The 18,168-nt window shown below is 38.1% G+C and overlaps 1 protein-coding gene across 2 annotated transcripts in view; it reads right to left on the minus strand.

Moving 5' to 3' along the window:
• The window catches only part of FMN2 (formin 2), a gene marked incomplete at its 5' end in the record, with an annotated part of 369,568 nt that overhangs the window by 240,181 nt on the left and 111,219 nt on the right, over nucleotides 1–18,168 (minus strand). The window contains one exon of one of the 2 annotated variants that reach the window (XM_080825183.1): nucleotides 16,964–17,108. The exons of the other annotated variant lie outside the window; for it this stretch is intronic. Coding sequence (XP_080681309.1) covers nucleotides 16,964–17,108 — 145 coding nt within the window. The remainder of the gene's footprint in view (nucleotides 1–16,963; nucleotides 17,109–18,168) is intronic. 2 annotated transcript variants of the gene reach the window in all.

Below are 18,168 nucleotides of genomic sequence, written 5' to 3' on the forward strand. Positions count from 1 at the left end.
ATAAGAGTGTCAGCCTTTGGCTCAGGTCATGATCCCAGGGTCGTGGGATAAAGCCTCAAGTTAGGCTTCCTGCTCAGCAGGGAGTGTGCCTCTCTCTCTCTCTCTCTCTGTCTCTCTCCCAGTTCATGTTCTCTCTCTCTCTCTCTCAAATAAACAAATAAAATCTTAAAAAAAAAAAAAAAAAGGAAAAACACAACTGGAGGTATCACAATTCCAGACTTCAAACTCTATTACAAAGCTGTAGGCATCAAGACAGTATGGTACTGGCACAAAAACAGACACATAGATTAATGGAACAGAATAGAGAACCCTGAAATGGAACCTCAACTCTATGGTCAACTAATCTTTCACAGAGCAGGAAAGAATATCTAATGGGAAAAAGACAGTCTCTTCAACAATGGTGTTGGGAAAATCAAACATCCATAAGCAGAAGAATGAAATTGGATCACCTTCTCACACCATACACACAAATAAATTCAAAAGGGATGAAAGACCTACATGTGAGCCCTGAAACTCTGAAACTCCTGGAAGAGAGCACAAGCGATAATTCTCCTGAGGCAAAGGAAACAAAAGCAAAACTAAAGTCTTAGAACTGTATCAAAATAAGAGTGAAACATTCAACAAAACAAAAAGGCAACCTACTGAAGGGGAAAAGATATTTCCAAATGATTTATTTGATAAAAGGCTAGTATCCAAAATATATAAAGAACTTAGACAACTCAACACACACAAAAAAACAAATAATCCCATTTAAAAATGGGCAAAAGAGGGGCACCTGGGTGACTCTGTCGGTTAAGAGTCTGCCTTTGGCTTAGATCACGATCCTGGGGTCCTGGCCCGGCATGGGGCTCCCTGCTCAGCAGGGAGTCTTCTTATCCCTCTTCCTCACCCTCCCCCTGGTTTGTTCTGTCTCTCTCTCAAATAAATGGATAAAATCTTTTAAAAGGGGGGGGGCAGGAGTCATGAACAGACATTTCTCAGAAGAAGACATCCAGATGGCCAACAGACACTTGAAAAGATGCTCAATATCACTTACCACCAGAGAAATGCAAATCAAAACTACAAGAGTACCACCTCACACCTGTCACAGTGGTTAAAATCAAAAACACAAGAAACAGGTGTTGCTGAGGATGTCGATGAAAAAAAACCTTCTTGCGCTGTTGGTGGGAATGCAAACTGGTAGAGCCACGATGGAAAACAGTATGGAAGTTCCTCAAAAAATTAAAATAGAGAACTACCCTAGGATCCAGTAATTGCACTATTGAGTATTTACCCAAAATATAAAAGAACACTAATTCAAAGGGATACACGCACCTGGATGTTCACTGTAGCTTTATTATAGTAACCCAACTGTAGAAGCAGCCCGAGTGCCCGGGCATCAATGGATGAACGGATAAACATACAACGGAATATTACTCGACCATAAAAAAGAATGAAACCCTGCCATTTGCAACAACATGGGTGGCACTAGACAGTATAACGCTAAGGGAAATAAGTCAGAGAAAGACAAATACCGTATGATTTCACTCATATGTAGGATTTTTTAAAAGATTTTATTTACTTGACAGAGAGAGAGTACAAGCAGGGGGAGCACCAGTGGGAAAGGAAGAAGCAGGCCCCCCACTGAGCAAGGAGCCTAATGTGGGGCTCAATCCCAGGACCCCGGGATCATGACCTGAGCCAAAGGCAGATGTTCAACCGACTGAGCCACCCAGGCGCCCCTACTCATATGTAGAATTTAAGAAACAAGTGAACAAAGGAAAAAGAGAGAGAGAGAGAGAGAAACTAAGGAATAGACTCTTCCCTATAGAGAATAAACTGATAGTCACTGGGGGCGGGGGGAATGAGTGAAACAAATGATGGGGTTACAGAATGCACTTCTGATGAGCCTGGGTAAGGTATGGAATTGCTGAATCACTATATTGTACACCTGAAACTAATATAACACTGTATGTTAACTGCTCTGAAATTAAAATAAAACATTTAATATTAAAAAAATGTTATATTGTCTTTCCTTGCAGTTCAAAGGATGGGGACAAGCTCAAAGCCAACTTTTACGGGGCCTCTGCCAAAGTAGGCCATAAAAGAAAGGCTGATAATTTAAAAAGCACACAGTTTCAAGTGGATCCCAATTCAAATTCTAGCTTCTAGTGATGCTTGAAGAACACGCTAGATTTATTTCTCTGGCACTAGAAAAAAGCGGGATAAATTCCATCCTAATTATGAAAAGCTTTACTTGTAACAGTAATTGATCGAAGTACGCTAAACCTTAGTAAAAAGTTATTCTGTACAATACTTAGAGCTAAGAACTATAAGGAATGACCTGTTTATGTTTTGTGAAAAGTTTTAATGACATCAGAATCCATGTGGAGAAATATACAAAACCATACATAAAGATTGCCATATGAATCAATTAAAGGAAAACCTTGCCTACATTCCTGCTTAACATTCATCTCAAAACAATTGCTTTTATGGCTATCATGAAAAAAAATGAGGAAAAAAATACGTAAATGCTCTGCAAAGCCTTCACCGATTTCAGGTTTTTCTTGTTCTTCTTTCTCTTTTCTCTTTCCTTCCTTCTTTCTTTTTTTTTCTTTCTTTTGCCTTTTTTTTTCTTTTTTCTTTCTTTCTCTTGCTCTCATTTCAAGTTCCTTTATAGTACTCTCATTTTACCTTCCAATTAGTTTTGGGTCACAAGGTTTATTCTACAGTTTGTTTTCTAAAACTTGATATTTTTAAGTCACTTTCCCCCACCTAGTTAAAATTTGTCAATTTTGAATTTTTTTTTTTTAGATTTTTTATTTATTTGCCAGAGAGAGAGAGAGAGAGTACACACAAGCAGGCAGAGAGGCAGGCAAAGGCAGCGAGAGAAGCAGGCTACCTGCCGAGCAAGGAGCCCGATGCGGGACTCAATCCCAGGACCCTGGGATCACGACCCAAGCCGAAGGCAGCGGCTCAACCAACTGAGCCACCCACGCGTCCCAAAATTTGTCAATTTTGAAGGGAAGGGCACTTCATTCACTTTTAATCTTGACACCACTTCCTATTACAATTCAATACAAACATCAGACTTGTCATTTTTTGCTTTGTAGCTGAACAAATAAATATTGTGATGGTGCCATAATGAGCAGCAAATTCAATCCTACCTGTTCTGCGGAGGCATTATTACCTATGTCATCAGGGAATCAACAGTTTTTGGTTTTCACTCTCTATATCTGTGTAAAGTGTAAGATGTCAAATCATAGGATATCATCAAACATCACATATCACCACATATGAGAGAGAGAGAGAATGAGCTCAAGAGTGCCAATATGGGCCATGTTTAATTTGTCCACATAAATGCAGTTTTAACCATGGAAATCTCCTCTGCAGCGTATGGTCTGTTCAACACAGAAGTTAGAAAACACAGAGGTCCTTAAATTTTGCTTTTAGTCCTCTTTCACACATGAGGACTTGAGGGAAAAATAATTTTCGAAACTTTCATGAAAAAAAGCAATAAACCAGTTTCTAGTCAGCGGACATCACCTTCATAAACACAGCAAATCTGTTCCCCGAGGGAGTCTGGTGACACTGTCCAAGAGTATTTCCTGAGGGCCAGTGGGTTTCCATAGAAGCTTAATTATATTCCCAGGATTTATACTCCTGAAGAGAAAATTACAGTCCACATATCTCTAAGCTCTTCATTAAAAACAAAGAGAAAATGTATAAATTTCTCCTTCAGATGTTAATAGACTTTTTGCCTAATAAAACTGTACATCCTTTAAGTTAAAAATAGCTTACACTTTTGACAATATATTTGGGGGGGGAGTTTTAGCTTAAAAGTTTCCTGAGCTTGAAAAATTATTTATCCCTAAAATTATAATCTGATGTTATGATTATTTGATGGGTAACCACAGCTACCAGTAAAGTATCTTCATTTCCCTAATGCCACTGACATTGAACAACCTTTGATACATGTGTTGACCAGTGGCATACCTCTGCAGAAAGGTCTACTCACACCCTTTGACCATTTTTTAATCAGGCTGTTTTCTTACTGTTGAGTTGGAAGAGTTCATTATATATACGTCCAGAATATTAACTCCTTTTCAGGTATATATGATTTGCAAATATTTTCTCCTAACTTGTGAGTCCTCTTTTTTATTTTCTTGATAGTATGGTTTGCAGCACAAATATTGTTCATCTTCCTATAGCATAACTATTTTTTCTATTGTCATATGTACTTTTGGAATCACATCTAAAAAACCGTTATGGAACCCAATGTCATGAGACTTACTCCTATGTTTTCTTCTGATTTTTCGTTGTTGGTTTTGACTCTCACATTTAGCCTATGGTCCATTTTGAGTTAATTTTTGTTCATGGTATGAGGCAGAGGTTCAACTTCATTTTTTTAATACGAATATCCACTTGTCTCAGCACCATTTGTTAAAAAGACTTCCTTTGCCCATGAAATGTTTTGGCACCAGTGTCAAAAATCAAACCCTAAATGCAAGGATTTATTTCTAGACCCTCAATTCCATTCCACTAACCAATGTCTATCCATATGACAGTACCACACTACCTTATTTACTATCTTTGTAATAGCTTTGAAATCAAGAAGTGTGAATCTTCCAACTGTTTTTTTCTAGGTTATTTGATTATCTTGGGCCCCCTGTTTTTGCATATAAATTTTCAAGATCAGCTTGTCAATTTCTGCAAAAAAACAACAACAAAAACAAAAAGCAGGACATTGCTAGACAGTCTGTTGAATCTATAGGTCAGTACTGAGTCTTCCCATCTATAAACTGAGTCTTCCCATCTATAAACACGGCATGTTGTACATTTAAGATCTTTTATCTTTCTTCAATGTTTTCCAGTTTTCAATGCAGAAATCTTGTTTTGTTAAATTTATACAAGTATTTTACTTTTCCAATGCTATTATAATGGGAACTGTTTTCCTAATTACATTTCACAATGTTAATTTCTACTGTCAAGAAATACAATTAGTTTTTGTGTACTGATTTTGTATCTTCTGCAATCTCGCTGAATTCCTGTTCTAATCATTGTTTTTAGTGGATTCCTTTGGATATTTTATATTAGAGACGTCATCTGTAAAGAGTTTTGTTTCCTTCCCTACAATCTGAATGCCATTTGTTTTTCTTACCTAATTACCCAAACAGAACCTCCATGATATTGTTAAACAGGAGTGGTGAGAAGGGACATTCTTGTCTTCACTTTTGGTCAGTCTGGCTGAAGGTTTTTCAGTTCTTTTAATCTGACAGAACCAACTTCTGACTTTGTTGATTTTTTCTATTGTTTTTCTATTCTCTATTTCATTATTTCCACTCTTAACATTTATTACTTCCTTCTATTTGCTGGGTTTGGTTTATTAGCTTCTTAAGGCGAACGTATATTGATTTCAGATTTTCTTAAGACAGGTATTTTCAGCTCTAAATTTCTCTGAGCCCTGCTTTAGTTACAAACCGTATTTCAGTATGTTAGGATTTCATTTATATTCATTTCAAAGTATTCTCTAGTTTTTCTTGTGACTTCTTTGAAGCATCATGTGGGAGCATACTGGTAAGCTTACACATATCTGCAAAACCCCTCAAACTTCTCTGTTACTGATTTCTGGCCTAATTCCACTGATCAGAAAAATATTTTTTCAATAGTTTAAAATTTATTAAGATTTATTAAAATCTTTAGTTTCTTCAAATTTATTAAGGGTTGTTTTGTGTACATTACTATGGTCTGTCCCAGAGAATGTTCGATGTATGCTTGAGAAAAACGCATTTTCTGCTATTGGGTGGTATGTTCCAAAGATGTCAGGTCTAGTTTGTGGATGCTGTTGTTCAGGTCTCGTCCTTCCGTGCTGATTTTCTGCTTACCTTCTATCCATCATTAAAAGTGAGCTACTAGGGCGCCTGGGTGGCTCAGTGGGTTAAAGCCTCTGCCTTCAGCTCGGGTCATGATCCCAGGGTCCTGGGATCGAGCCCCGCATCGGGCTCTCTGCTCAGCGGGGAGCCTGCTTCCTCCTCCCTCTCTCTCTTCCTGCCTCTCTGCCTACTTGTGATCTCTGTCTGTCAAATAAATAAATAAAATCTTTAAAAAAAAAAAAAGTGAGCTACTGACGTCTCCAAAAGGGAACTGATTTCTCCCAGACTGTCAGTTTGTTCTTAATGTATTTGTAGACACTATCGTCAGGTGCATATATGTTTATAAATGCTATATCTTCCTGATAGATTTAGCTTTGATTACAATGGAATGCCCCTCTATATCTCTAGTAATTTTTTTTAAAGTCTATTTTGTCTGATATCAGTATAGCTACTTCAGCTCTTTTTATGGTTGTTTAAGGTTATGCTCTCTTTACTTTCAACTTGTATCTCTGAATCTAAAGTGTGCCTCTAGTAATACAATATATACTTGATTGTTTATGCAATCTGACATCTGCCTTTTGAATGGATTACACAATCCATTCACATTTAATATATTTTCAACTTGGTTGAATTTACATCTCAAGATTTTTAATTTTTAATATAGCTTATGCCTTTTTTTCCTCAATTCTTTATGATCTTCTTTTGTATTAAAAGGATTAAGTGGATATTTAATTTCTTAAGTGATTTTGTCTTATATTTCAGTGTTTTTAGTGGTTGCTTTAGGGTTCCCAATATGCCCTTAATTCATCAGAATCTACCTCAGATTTATACTGACCTAATTCCAAAAACCTAGAAACTTTACTCCTCTAGAGCTCCATTCACTTCCCCCTACTTTACACTATTACTGTTATAAATACTCGGTATGCATGTGTTTCATATGATACAAATTATAGTTTATACAATCTTACATCTTTTAAAGAAGTTGAGAGGAATATATATTCATATATTGTTATATTAACCATTTTATTTACCTTTAATTGTTCATTTATTCTTTAACGTCTTTCAACTAACCCTTCTTTTAACTTAAATTCAACTAGCCAACATATAGTACATCATTAGTTTCAGATGTAGTGTTCCATAATTCACCCAGTGCTCATCCCATCGCATGACCTCCTTAATGCCCAACACCCAGCTGCCCTATCCCCCAACCCACCTCTCCTCTAGCAACCCTCAGGTTGTTTCCCAGAGTCCAGAGTCTCTCATGGTTTGTCTCCCTCTGATTTCTTCCCATTCAGTTTTTCCTTCCTTCCCTTATGATCTTCTGCACTATTTCTTCTATTCTACATATGAGTGAAACCATATGATAATTGTCTCTCTGACTGACTTATTTTGCTAGGCATAGTAGTCTCCAGTTCCATCCACACTGATGTACATGGTAAGTATTCATCCTTCCTGATGGCTGAGTAACATTCTATTGCATATATAAACCACAGCTTTATCCATTCATCTGTTGAAGGACATCTCAGCTCCTTTTACAGTTTGGCTCTTGTGGACATTGCTGCTATGAACATTGGGGTGCAGATGCTCCTTCTTTTCACTACTCATTCACTTCCTTCTGCAGCTTTGACCTCACCGGTAACATCTCCGTACTCTAAAGCAGCTTTGTTTCCACGGGTCTCCTTCGCACTGTTATTCTGTTAGGTTACATTTATGTCATAGGTTCAATAATATACATCCTGTTTATGAAGTTGTTTTTAAAGTCAGTCAAGAGAATAAAGGAGAAGAAATATACAATTATATTACCACTTGTGTAGATAAAAATTATGTTTCCCAGCGCTTTTGCACGTGTGTACATGATTGCAAGTAACTGTCTGGTGTCATTTACTCTCAGCCTGTAGAACTCCCTTTAGCATTTCTTGAAAGGCCAATCTGTTGGCAACAAATTCTCTGCATTTGTTTATCTGAGAATGTCTGTATTTCGCTTTCATTTAGGAAAAATGGTCTTGCTAGATACGAGATTTGGGGTTGGGATCACTTTCACTTTCAGCACTCTAAGTCACCCTCCTGCCCTCTAGACACCATTCATTCTGATATGTCTGCTGTCATTTTTTTGAGGTTTCCGTGCATGTGATGAGTTGTTTTTCTCTTACTGCTTTCAGGATTTTTTTTTCCTATGTCTTTGGCTTTCACTATTTTGAGTAAGAGCTATCAGGGTGTGGATCTCTTGGGATTTACTACTTGATGTTCGCTGATCTTGGGTGTGTTTATTAATATTTTTCATCAAATTTCTGGACACATCTTCTAAAATTTTTTTTTCTGCACCTTTCTGTCTCCTCTCCTTCTGACATTCATGTTTCATTAATATTGGCCACTTAATGATGTTTCACATTTTTCTGAGGTTCTGCCCTTTTTTTCACTTTTCTCTTTTCTTCAGATTACAAAGCCCCTATTGATTTACCTTAAACATAGCTGCCTTTCTTCCTGCTACCACAAATCACTTGTTAAACTAGGTAGTGGGTTTTTTTTTTTTTCATTTTGGTTATCGTACTTTTCAACTCCAAAATTTTTAATAATATCTCTCTTTATTGACATTCCCAAGTTCATGAAACATTGTCATTGTACCCTCCTTTACTTCTTAGAAATAGTTTCCTTTAGTTCTTTGGAGATATTTAGAATGAGTGCGTTGAAGTCTATGTCTGTTAAACACACTATCTGGTCCTCTTTGTATATTTCTACTGCTTGTTTGCCTGTTTGTTTTCCTGTATATAGGTCGCACTTTGTTATTTCTTTGTAGTTCTCATATTGTTGATGAAAACTGGACGTTTCAGATAATATCCTGTAGCAACTATGGATACGGATTTCCCCCTCCTTGCCCCAGGACTTGTTTTTGTTGCTTGCTTGCTTATTTTTCACTTGTTTATTTTGGCCGGGCTGGTTCTGTGAAAGCTATCTGCCTCAGTGCGGAATCTAAGATTCCTGCACACATTCTTCCCCTATCATCTTAACTTCCAGCCTGACTACCTAGGCACCCCGTATCGAGCCAAATATTATTCTGAAGTCCCCCTAACCACGTAGCGTTTTACCCTTAACGATCGCGTGCAGGGGTTGGGGTGCCCGACTCTCGGAGGCTCCTATCACAGTTCGGTTTAAGGAATTCTCCCCCCGACTCAGCCACAAAGGAACTAGTAACTTGGATTTCCTCGAATTGCATCCGAGAGGGTATAGCCATGAACGTGCACACAGCTTCCAGACTTTCAGGAATGACTAATATTATTTCCAAGCCTGGCTTAGCAGTTGCCCCAGGGTCAAAGTAGCTTATAGTTCAATGTTTCAACAAAGGTGCGATTAAGACTCCTGTGCCAGTAAAGCTTCTTGCACTCAGTTTTGATGAGTCTGTGTGAGATTGGGGGGTGCTTTCATGGCGTCCCATACCTTGCTCTGACTGCTACTTAGTGTGGACAGCCTCGCACAGGTGCACAGCCTTCCTGATCCCAGAGTTGACTTTGATCCCTGGAGGCTCCTTCTTGGCTTTCTTTCCTGAGTTCTCCATGGTTGCCTGGAACGGAGCTTCTGCAACAGTAGACTGGGGAAATTAGGAACGCCAGAATCCTTCCTCTCCTAAAGTAAAACCCTAACCTGAGACGGAGCTGCAGGGAGAGAGATCTCTGTCTTCTCAGCCGTGCATGCCACGGACAGAGATTCTGTAACACAGAGTTAGAGTGGCTGGTAATGGAGTAGGCCATGGCTCAAATATCACAGACTCTCCCTATTATTACTGAGTCTTGGTTGATTTTCTTGAATGATTGTTTCTCTATTTGCTTTATACCCTTAGGCCCACTGCCAGATATTTCAAATGACTATTTTTGTATTTTTGTTGTATTTTTCACAGTTAATTGCCGCTTTTCTGGCAAAAGGACCCACCAGACTCCTTGTTCTGTTGATCTAGAAGGCCCACCTCCTTTGTAAAGTAATACTTCAAATAGTTTCTAGTTATAATTAAGTAATTTTAAAAATTCTTATATTAACATTTAACACAATAAAAGCGGAAATGTTGGAAATATTCATTATGAACACGGTTTTGAAAGAGGAACATAAATTTATATTTTAGTTGCAACAACAAAAAAATTTTAAATAAAAGTATAGAGACATGAATAAGAACTATATTGTTTTTCTTCTAAGTCTGAAACTTGTGTCCTCAAAAAATCAGAAACAGTTTCCAGCTTAGGTCACACTCAAGTATAGCGTGAACTCTCCGACTAGTGTCACGTGTGTCACTTCCCACAGCGAATAGGTAGGAGCTATCGTAATTATAACTATGTGAGTCAAATCAGATACGATTCTCTTTGCTCTGGGAAAATTTGACACAGAGTTGCTGTCCATGGTAAAGAAACATACATTCCACTAGGTAGTACCAAGACATCAGAAATCAACTTCGGGTCTAATTTATGGAATCCCATTCTCTGAGTCTAATATAGTCCCTCACTCTTAGTCTAATATAAGCCTAAAGACTTTTGACAGGAGGAGAAGGAAACATACTCTGCTAAGGGAAACAAGTACCGATAGTCAGCACCCACATTCCTGAAACTGTCAGGAGCTTCCCCCACACAGAAGAGTGCTAAACAAAAACAAAAACAAAACAACCCAACCTGACGGATTTACTATGTTTTGTTTTGCTTTAAGATTTTATTTATTTATTTGACAGAGAAAAAAGAGAACAAGCAGGGGGACGCAGGCTTCCCACTGAGCAGGCAGTCCGATGCGGGGCTCAATCCCAGGACCCTGGGATCATGACCTGAGCCGAAGGCAGACGCTTAACCGACTGAGTCACCCAGGCGCACCCGGATTTACTGTGGTTTTAAATAAGGTTCAAGGAAATCTTTGCTCGTGGTGCTATTTTCAAAATGCATCCCTTAATCCTTTCTACATGTCTAAACAAAAGAAAGTCAAGGTCTACGTCCAGCCTCATCTCTCCCACACAGCCTCCTGCTAAGTCCAGCCAGCGTGCTCTGTCCAACTCCTCCCGCTTACCCGCGGCACGTACTCTTCGGGTATATATAGTGTGAAAGCTGAAGAACAACTCAAGTGACGAGGCGTGAACTACTTCCTACCATCTCTCACGGAGCCAGTAAGAAATTAGCCCTCCAGAAACTCCCTCTTCTTTACCGAGTCCCTGCTGAAATGGATAAACCCTGTTCTCCTCTGATCAAGAGAGGGGTGTCCCCGCGTTTTAGTTTTCCAGGGCTGCCTGCACTAGTTGTTACTCTCTGTACTAGCAGTCCTGAGAAAAATGCTCTCCCATCACCCGCTCCCAATTATAGAAGATTCTATAAATGACAAAAAAATCTCTCCTTATTTTTGCAAGGATGACTCTCAGCTTTCATAGATAATCATATTAAGGTAATGAAATGTAAATGAATTTTCCAAACAACCATTGCTTCAATGCCTACAGATCATGGTAAACAGAATATCTCAACCATTAAATATCAATCCCCTTTCTTATACATCTAGTGCAAAAGAATCTTAGTATCATTATAGTACATGAATACAAAGTCCAAAAGAATTAACTCGCAGCATCATGATTAGGTTTTGTCTAATTTCAATGTATAATTAATCAAACATAATTTTCCTAATATGTAACCTAGCAAGGTCAAGGACCATTAATCTAATTATATTTCCTTTTTATTATGCCAGTAGTTTTTTGTTTTGTTTTGCTTTTGCCATTTACTCAGAAGTATAAAAAGCAATTTTTTGGCTGAAAGAAAATTTAAAAATAGAGGTTATTATTTTTGCATTCTTTGAATTGATTGGGTATGCTCTACAAATAGTTATGGGAATAGCATCTTCAAAAAATAATAAATCTTTCAACATCTAAAACAAATCCAGATTCCACAAAACCTATGTTTGTCTAATTATAGCTTTGTATTTTGATGTGGTTTTCTATGTAAATACATTTTAAGGCTTGCAATTGGAATGTATTCTATTAAAAACAGATGTTATGCTGAAAGTTACAAAGTACCAAATGCTTATTATGTATCCCCAAAACAAATCTAAATCGTCTCATTATAAGATATTTCACGTTTTCAGACATTATTTTAGGTCTTCAAGTCTAGATGACCAATACAACTGTCCAATTCAACCAAAACACACCCTTGCCAGCTGCAATAGGAAAAATTAGCATCAATAAAAAAACAAGATTTCTGCTACTCATAGTATCATCCAGTCTACACTGAAATGTCCAGTGATAACAGTAAAACATCTGCAATAAAGAGAGATTGATGAGTAAAATACATACCCCTTTTTCCTTTTCATGCAGTCAATATTAACAGCAGCAGACAGTATCTGAAGTACAGCCCAGACACTCTCCCGATGCCTTCTAATGGCAATTACTCTTCCGTGTAAGAACGGTTAGAAGCATTACATTAAGCACTTCCATATAGGAACATCAGAATAATGAACGCTTCTTTTCCCGTCGTCATTATGGGTTTTTACAATACACACAAATCAGCCTTGTTAGAGGTTAGGTCAGCAAATACAATGGAAAGATTGAAGAGGATACCAAATGTCTAATTCCTTAACATTTATATCTGTATTAAATGGGAATTCTAACAAACCCTGTTACTACCTCCCCTTGTAATAAGTAGCAGATTTAACTATCTACTTTTCTAATCATATTCCCAGAGGCTAAAAGCCCAGCAAATATTTAACTATCATGACTTGTTTTTCTCTCCCATTCTCTGGGCAGAGCATTTTAATCTGATAAAGAGAAGAAACCCAGAAAGAGATTCATTTGTGTTGCATTAAATGGCCATACAAATGTCAGTTGATTTTTTAAAAAAGAACATAGCTTCTTCTTCTATTTGATCTTGCTAACTTCTCTGGGTAAATCTGCATTGTGGGGAGCGTGGCCTTTCACAGACTTTTTAAGTGTGATTAGACTTTATTTACTTAAGCCATATTTTATAGACATGGCTCCTTTTTGTGTCATGGAATGAAACGAAAGTCTCATCACCTGATTTGGTGAGGTCTAACCCCTGTGCCTATGGACCTCCAACCAGTACTTATAAGCCACACAAGCAAATGACCCTAGTCCTTACTGTTTACAGAAGATTATGTGCCTCAAGTTCCCATCTCCCAAACTTTTATTTAACTGGGCCAACTGTCATCTTCGGTGGCACCATAGTTTAGGTACTTGTCAAAATGTGTTAGGATATGGAAGACTTTTAAAAGTATCTTCACATACAATTTTGTAAGTGTAACTAGTCATTTAAATATTGAGCATATGTAAAAATCAATACAAATTCAAATTATTTTCTAGAAGTATCTATTCTGGTCTCCAGATAAATAAAATCATATATTCACACTTCTATAAAATACTCCCCATCTTTATTTATCACTTAATGATCAAGAGTTCAGGCTCTGGAACCAGATGCAATGGTTCCACAATGACTGGCATGTGGTAAACAAGTACATACTGTGATTACTGCCTTGTGATTTCTGGGGTTCCTGCTGTCATACTTTGCACTATTATTACTATTGCTGTTGCTACTACTGCAACTCTTGCCATGTTTACCAAAATATATTTGTTTATGACATCATCTGACAGAGCAGTAACTAGAAACTTCTTGGTGAGGCAGCTCTTACGATCAACTCTCACTTTTCTGCTCATAAACTCAGGTTAAACTCAACCTTTCGTGGAACGTAGAAGATCCTGAGATGACTTAAGATCATTATTGACATTAATATTCCTGGATTAGCCCAGCAACAGAGAAAAGACTGAGTTAAACATTTACTAGTTCTAGAGCATCCCTTAATGATGGACAAGTGTGTACGCACATCAGCATTTAAACACAGACCTCATTAAAAAAAACTGGTTTTTCTATTTTCCTCCTGATTTCTTACAAAACAGGGTTATTGTTGTTAAGTTAGCAGGTTGATGTTTAATTATGATGTGTAAGTGTCACACTCATTTGGTTACGAATGATGTCAAATCATCATCTGATAAATACATATACCTTCTCAGCTTATCTCCTTATGTTTTAAATACTTTAAAATAAAGTATAAAGAAGTCATCACAAAAAAAAAGTCATCACAGAAATATATATATTCCATGAAAAAAAAAGAAGTAATGCTTTGTTTTTGGTTCCTTCAGAAAAGAGGGTTCAGAAATACAAGATATTCATCATTATGACTAGAGGAGATGTCCAGAAAGTAACTCTCTTTCTCCTCATGCCACACGGCAATGTGCCCAGCTAAAGAATGTTCTAGTATCATGCTGAAAATGTCTCTTCTGAGAAGAGTAAAAACAGCACAGGCACCTCATTAAATACCAGTGCATTGACCACAGTCTTCCTTTCAAGAAGACAGATCACAGAAAAGTTATTTGGCTATTTTTAAATATTTAAAGAAAAACAGAACTTCTAGCTTCCATTGTATATAAGAAGAATTGCTTGAAATACCTCCATAAACATATGCCAGAGCATTAAAGGCTATTCGTTTCACTGGACATGAATCATGAGGTACCAAAATGTCTGCACATACCATCAGTATACATTTCCCATAAAAAGGGGAACTATTTGCATGTATCCTGAAAATATACTTTCCTTAAACAAAATTTTAAGTGTCTCAAGGAGATGGAATGAATAGATTTTTCTTCCAAATACAACAAAGTTAAATAAAACTAGGTTTCTTCAGTAATAGATCACTTCGCAAATTTTTTCTCTCTCAAACATACAGAAAAAAGAAAGAAAGGAAAGAAAAAAAAAAAAATCTTCTCCTTCAAAAACCAGACCTGAAGTGCAGAGCTCAGTATCAAGAGTCAGGCCAAGGAGCAGCAGAACAAGCTTATCAGGAGTCATGATGAAGGCTCGTCCATTAACCCTGTTTGAAGTTGAAGGACAACCCTAGCATCACCATCCATAAGGGCTACCTATGACATTGGCCAAGTCTCTTGCCCGTAACTTATAAAATGTCTTAGTGAGAGAGTAAGGTGATCGTGTCGAGATGATGTTCAGTACAGATGAACTGTTCATGTGCAAAGAGGCCATCAGAGGCCAGCTAGCTGAATTTCAAGTCTTGATGATTTAAACATAAATCTTATTTCAGTAAAGCTAAAAACTGAATATTACGTCAAAGAAGTCATGAAATCCTGGGAACTGGTAACATATGAAGCATCCTCCATACAGGCGTTCACTCAACAGAAGGTGACGGAGGATGAGGAAGGCATCATTTGCCTTTCTGATTATTTCATCCCTAGACAAGAGACATCCTATGTCACCTCTGGCCATTTGTCAAGTGACAATCCTGGCTGCTTCACTGGCCTTGATATGTCCTCTCTGTCCCTATGCCTTGCCCAGTTTTCCCACCTCTGACACAGTCCATGAGAAGAGGGAGGACCCAGACTAAGTGTGCCAGATGCAAAAGTACTCTGAAAAAGATCTTTTTTTCAATATTTATCTCTGCCAGAGAAAATGTGGCTTTCCATTTACCTTTATTCCCCTGAGCACTGCCACCTTGGCCGTACTGATTATTACGAGATGAAGGATTTTCTGGTCTTTAATCATTACTAGGCATAGTCACTGATATTTATTTATAAGGTCCCCCTCCCTCAGTCAGAGGGTTTACTTTTAAACAAAATTTTAGTCAGTGCCCACAATATGCCAGGTACTCTCCAATTTACTATAGTTCCTGACCTAAGGTCACCAGAGGCCAACTTTACTAGAATAAAAAATTCTGAAAAATTCAACTGCATACTGTTTAGGCTTGCACCATTTTCAGAATCGTAGAAATGCCTGGAGTGGGCTGCACCTCCGCTCAACGAGGGGCTCAAGGAGTCTAGCTGTGCCACTCAAATCCATCCTTCCCGGGCTAGATTTGGCAGTATCCACGCAATGGGAATTATCTGCTCTAAAATAAGTATTAATGGGAACAACTCTGGTCACACTTCTAGCTACAACTTCCAGAGGCAAAAATTCCACTGGTTACCACTCATCTGGGAGAACGGTCCAGGAGAACACTGGGAACCTGCGGTCTCATTTGTCTCTCTCACTGCCCCCCAAGACGGAGCTGCCCACCATTGTCTTGCCTCCATGCACTTTTTCACCCACCCGGCAAAATTAAGAAAGTCAGCCACTCCCCCATTTCAAGGTGAAGGGTGGATACCGAGAGTAATACTGCTATCTGGAACTCATTATTGTGCAATGTTACTGTACTTTCCTGAGTGACCCCCTTGAGAAATATACAATATCACTTCACGATCAAGTCCGCTGGGTGGGAGCAGTTGGGAAATGTTGCTTGGAAATGTTTTTCTCCAAACGCACTAATCTTTTTCTAACTCAGGTGTCCCAAGATAGATCCTTTGACCTAACACAGAACAGAGATGTTGTTACTTGATGTAAGACTTTTCCATACGTCAAGTACAGTGTGATTTTTAGCTGGATTCTAAGGGTGTCCAATTCCACAAAATACCAAACAAATTACAGATTACAAAAGACTAAACTTCTTACTTGTTTTCCTTTGCTCACGTTTATCTTTCTTTCCACCCATACTAGTTCTCAGATGAATTTCAATCAATTGACAGTTTATCCTAGACAACTAATTCTACAAACAAGCAATAGCTAAAATTTTGGAAATATGTATCATGAGGCTACAAATAAAATCATCAGGACATTATCACTTTAGTAGAGACAATTATTTTTTGTTCTATTTGGGATAGTCTTACTTAACCACATGTCCTCAAATTCTAAGCTCTACTATCTGATTAAGGACTATGGAGATTACACAGCCCACAAAACAATTTCATTCTTTAAAAAAAAAAAAAATATATATATATATATATATATATATCTTTATTTATTTATTTGTCAGAGAGAGAGAGGGAACAAGCAGGGGGAGTGGCAGGCAGAGGGAGAGGAAAAGGGACAGGAAGAAGCAGGCTCCCCATGGGGCAAAAAGCCCGATGCAGGACTCGATCCCAGGACTCTGGGATCATAACTCGAGCCGAAGGCAGATCCTTAACCAACTGAGCCACCCAGGTGTCCCATTCTTTCTTCTAGTGAAAGTTCATACTTATGCCTAAAATACTGTCCAATGTCAGGGAACACACAAGTACTCACTTGTTTAGCCTTGGTCTTTGTGATGGTGTCGGAAATAGGTTTTTTCCTCTCCTTCACAGCAGTTTTAGAAAATAATTCCTCAAATTCATGACAATCTATGGATGGCTCTTCAATTTTTTCCCAAATAAGTGAAGCACTGGTGTCTCTGAAGTGAAGGAGAAGACCAATGAGACCGCCGCCCAACCGAACTCGAAGCCATGATCATGAGCATACCCAAAAACGAAGAACAGAGGGAAAGAAGGGTAAGAGTAACAGAAGGATGAGAGGACGTCGGGGAGGAAGGAAGGACAGAAGGAAGGGAAGACACGCAAAAGGAGGCAAAGAGGGCAAGAGGAAGACAACAGGAAGAAAGAAGACTCTTTTTTTTTTTTAAGACCGTCACTCATTTTATCAACTTGTTGAGAAAGTTAAAATACCATCCATATGGAAGGAAACCTTTGTCTAGAAAAAAATAATTGCCAGGAATTCTTAGTCATCAAGTCACTATATAAAAACGTAGAAGAAAAACCCCCTCTCAGTATAAGCTATAACGGCAGGAAATGTTGGATATCTCACAATTTTAACTTGACTCATCAGCTTGGTGGAGTATGCATGGGTTTAAAAAAGGAATTATTTTATAATCCAAGGTGGCATCCTCCCTCTCTCTACCACTTTCCTTTACCCCACTTTTATCTGACTTCACACTGCAGGTTCATGTCATACCACCTAAAAAGAGGAGACCTATTGCTTTTTTTTTTTTTTTTTAAGCAAAGGAACAACAAAATAAAACAACTTCATAAAAGCATCTGGATAAAATGAGTTTGGAGCATGGTTTAAAATGATGCATCAGTGTATACCAGTGATACAGCAATTAGACAAAAATGAGCTGCAAAGTTAGAAGTAATCAGACTATACGGACTCTTCTCCCCTGATGTGATTCGGGTGAAGAGAAAATTAATGTAACAGAGGAGAAGGAGGCCTGGTAAATATCCCAGTCTGAATGCATACCACATCATATTAAAAAAAAAAAATTCAAAGAATCATGAAAAGTTAAAACAAAGAAGCCCAGGGAAGTTTAAAGAGCATGTTCTGTCCCCTGCTGGCATATTCCTCAGCCATGTGTCACAGCACTGTCCCAGGGATCAGGGGACATCAGCTACGGATGACGCCTGGATAAGGATGGCACCAGCCTACCTGGTGGGAAGTATTCTTTTACAAATGTCATT

Source organism: Martes martes, assembly GCF_963455335.1.
Source record: "Martes martes genome assembly, chromosome: 15".
Classification (NCBI taxonomy): domain Eukaryota; kingdom Metazoa; phylum Chordata; class Mammalia; order Carnivora; family Mustelidae; genus Martes; species Martes martes.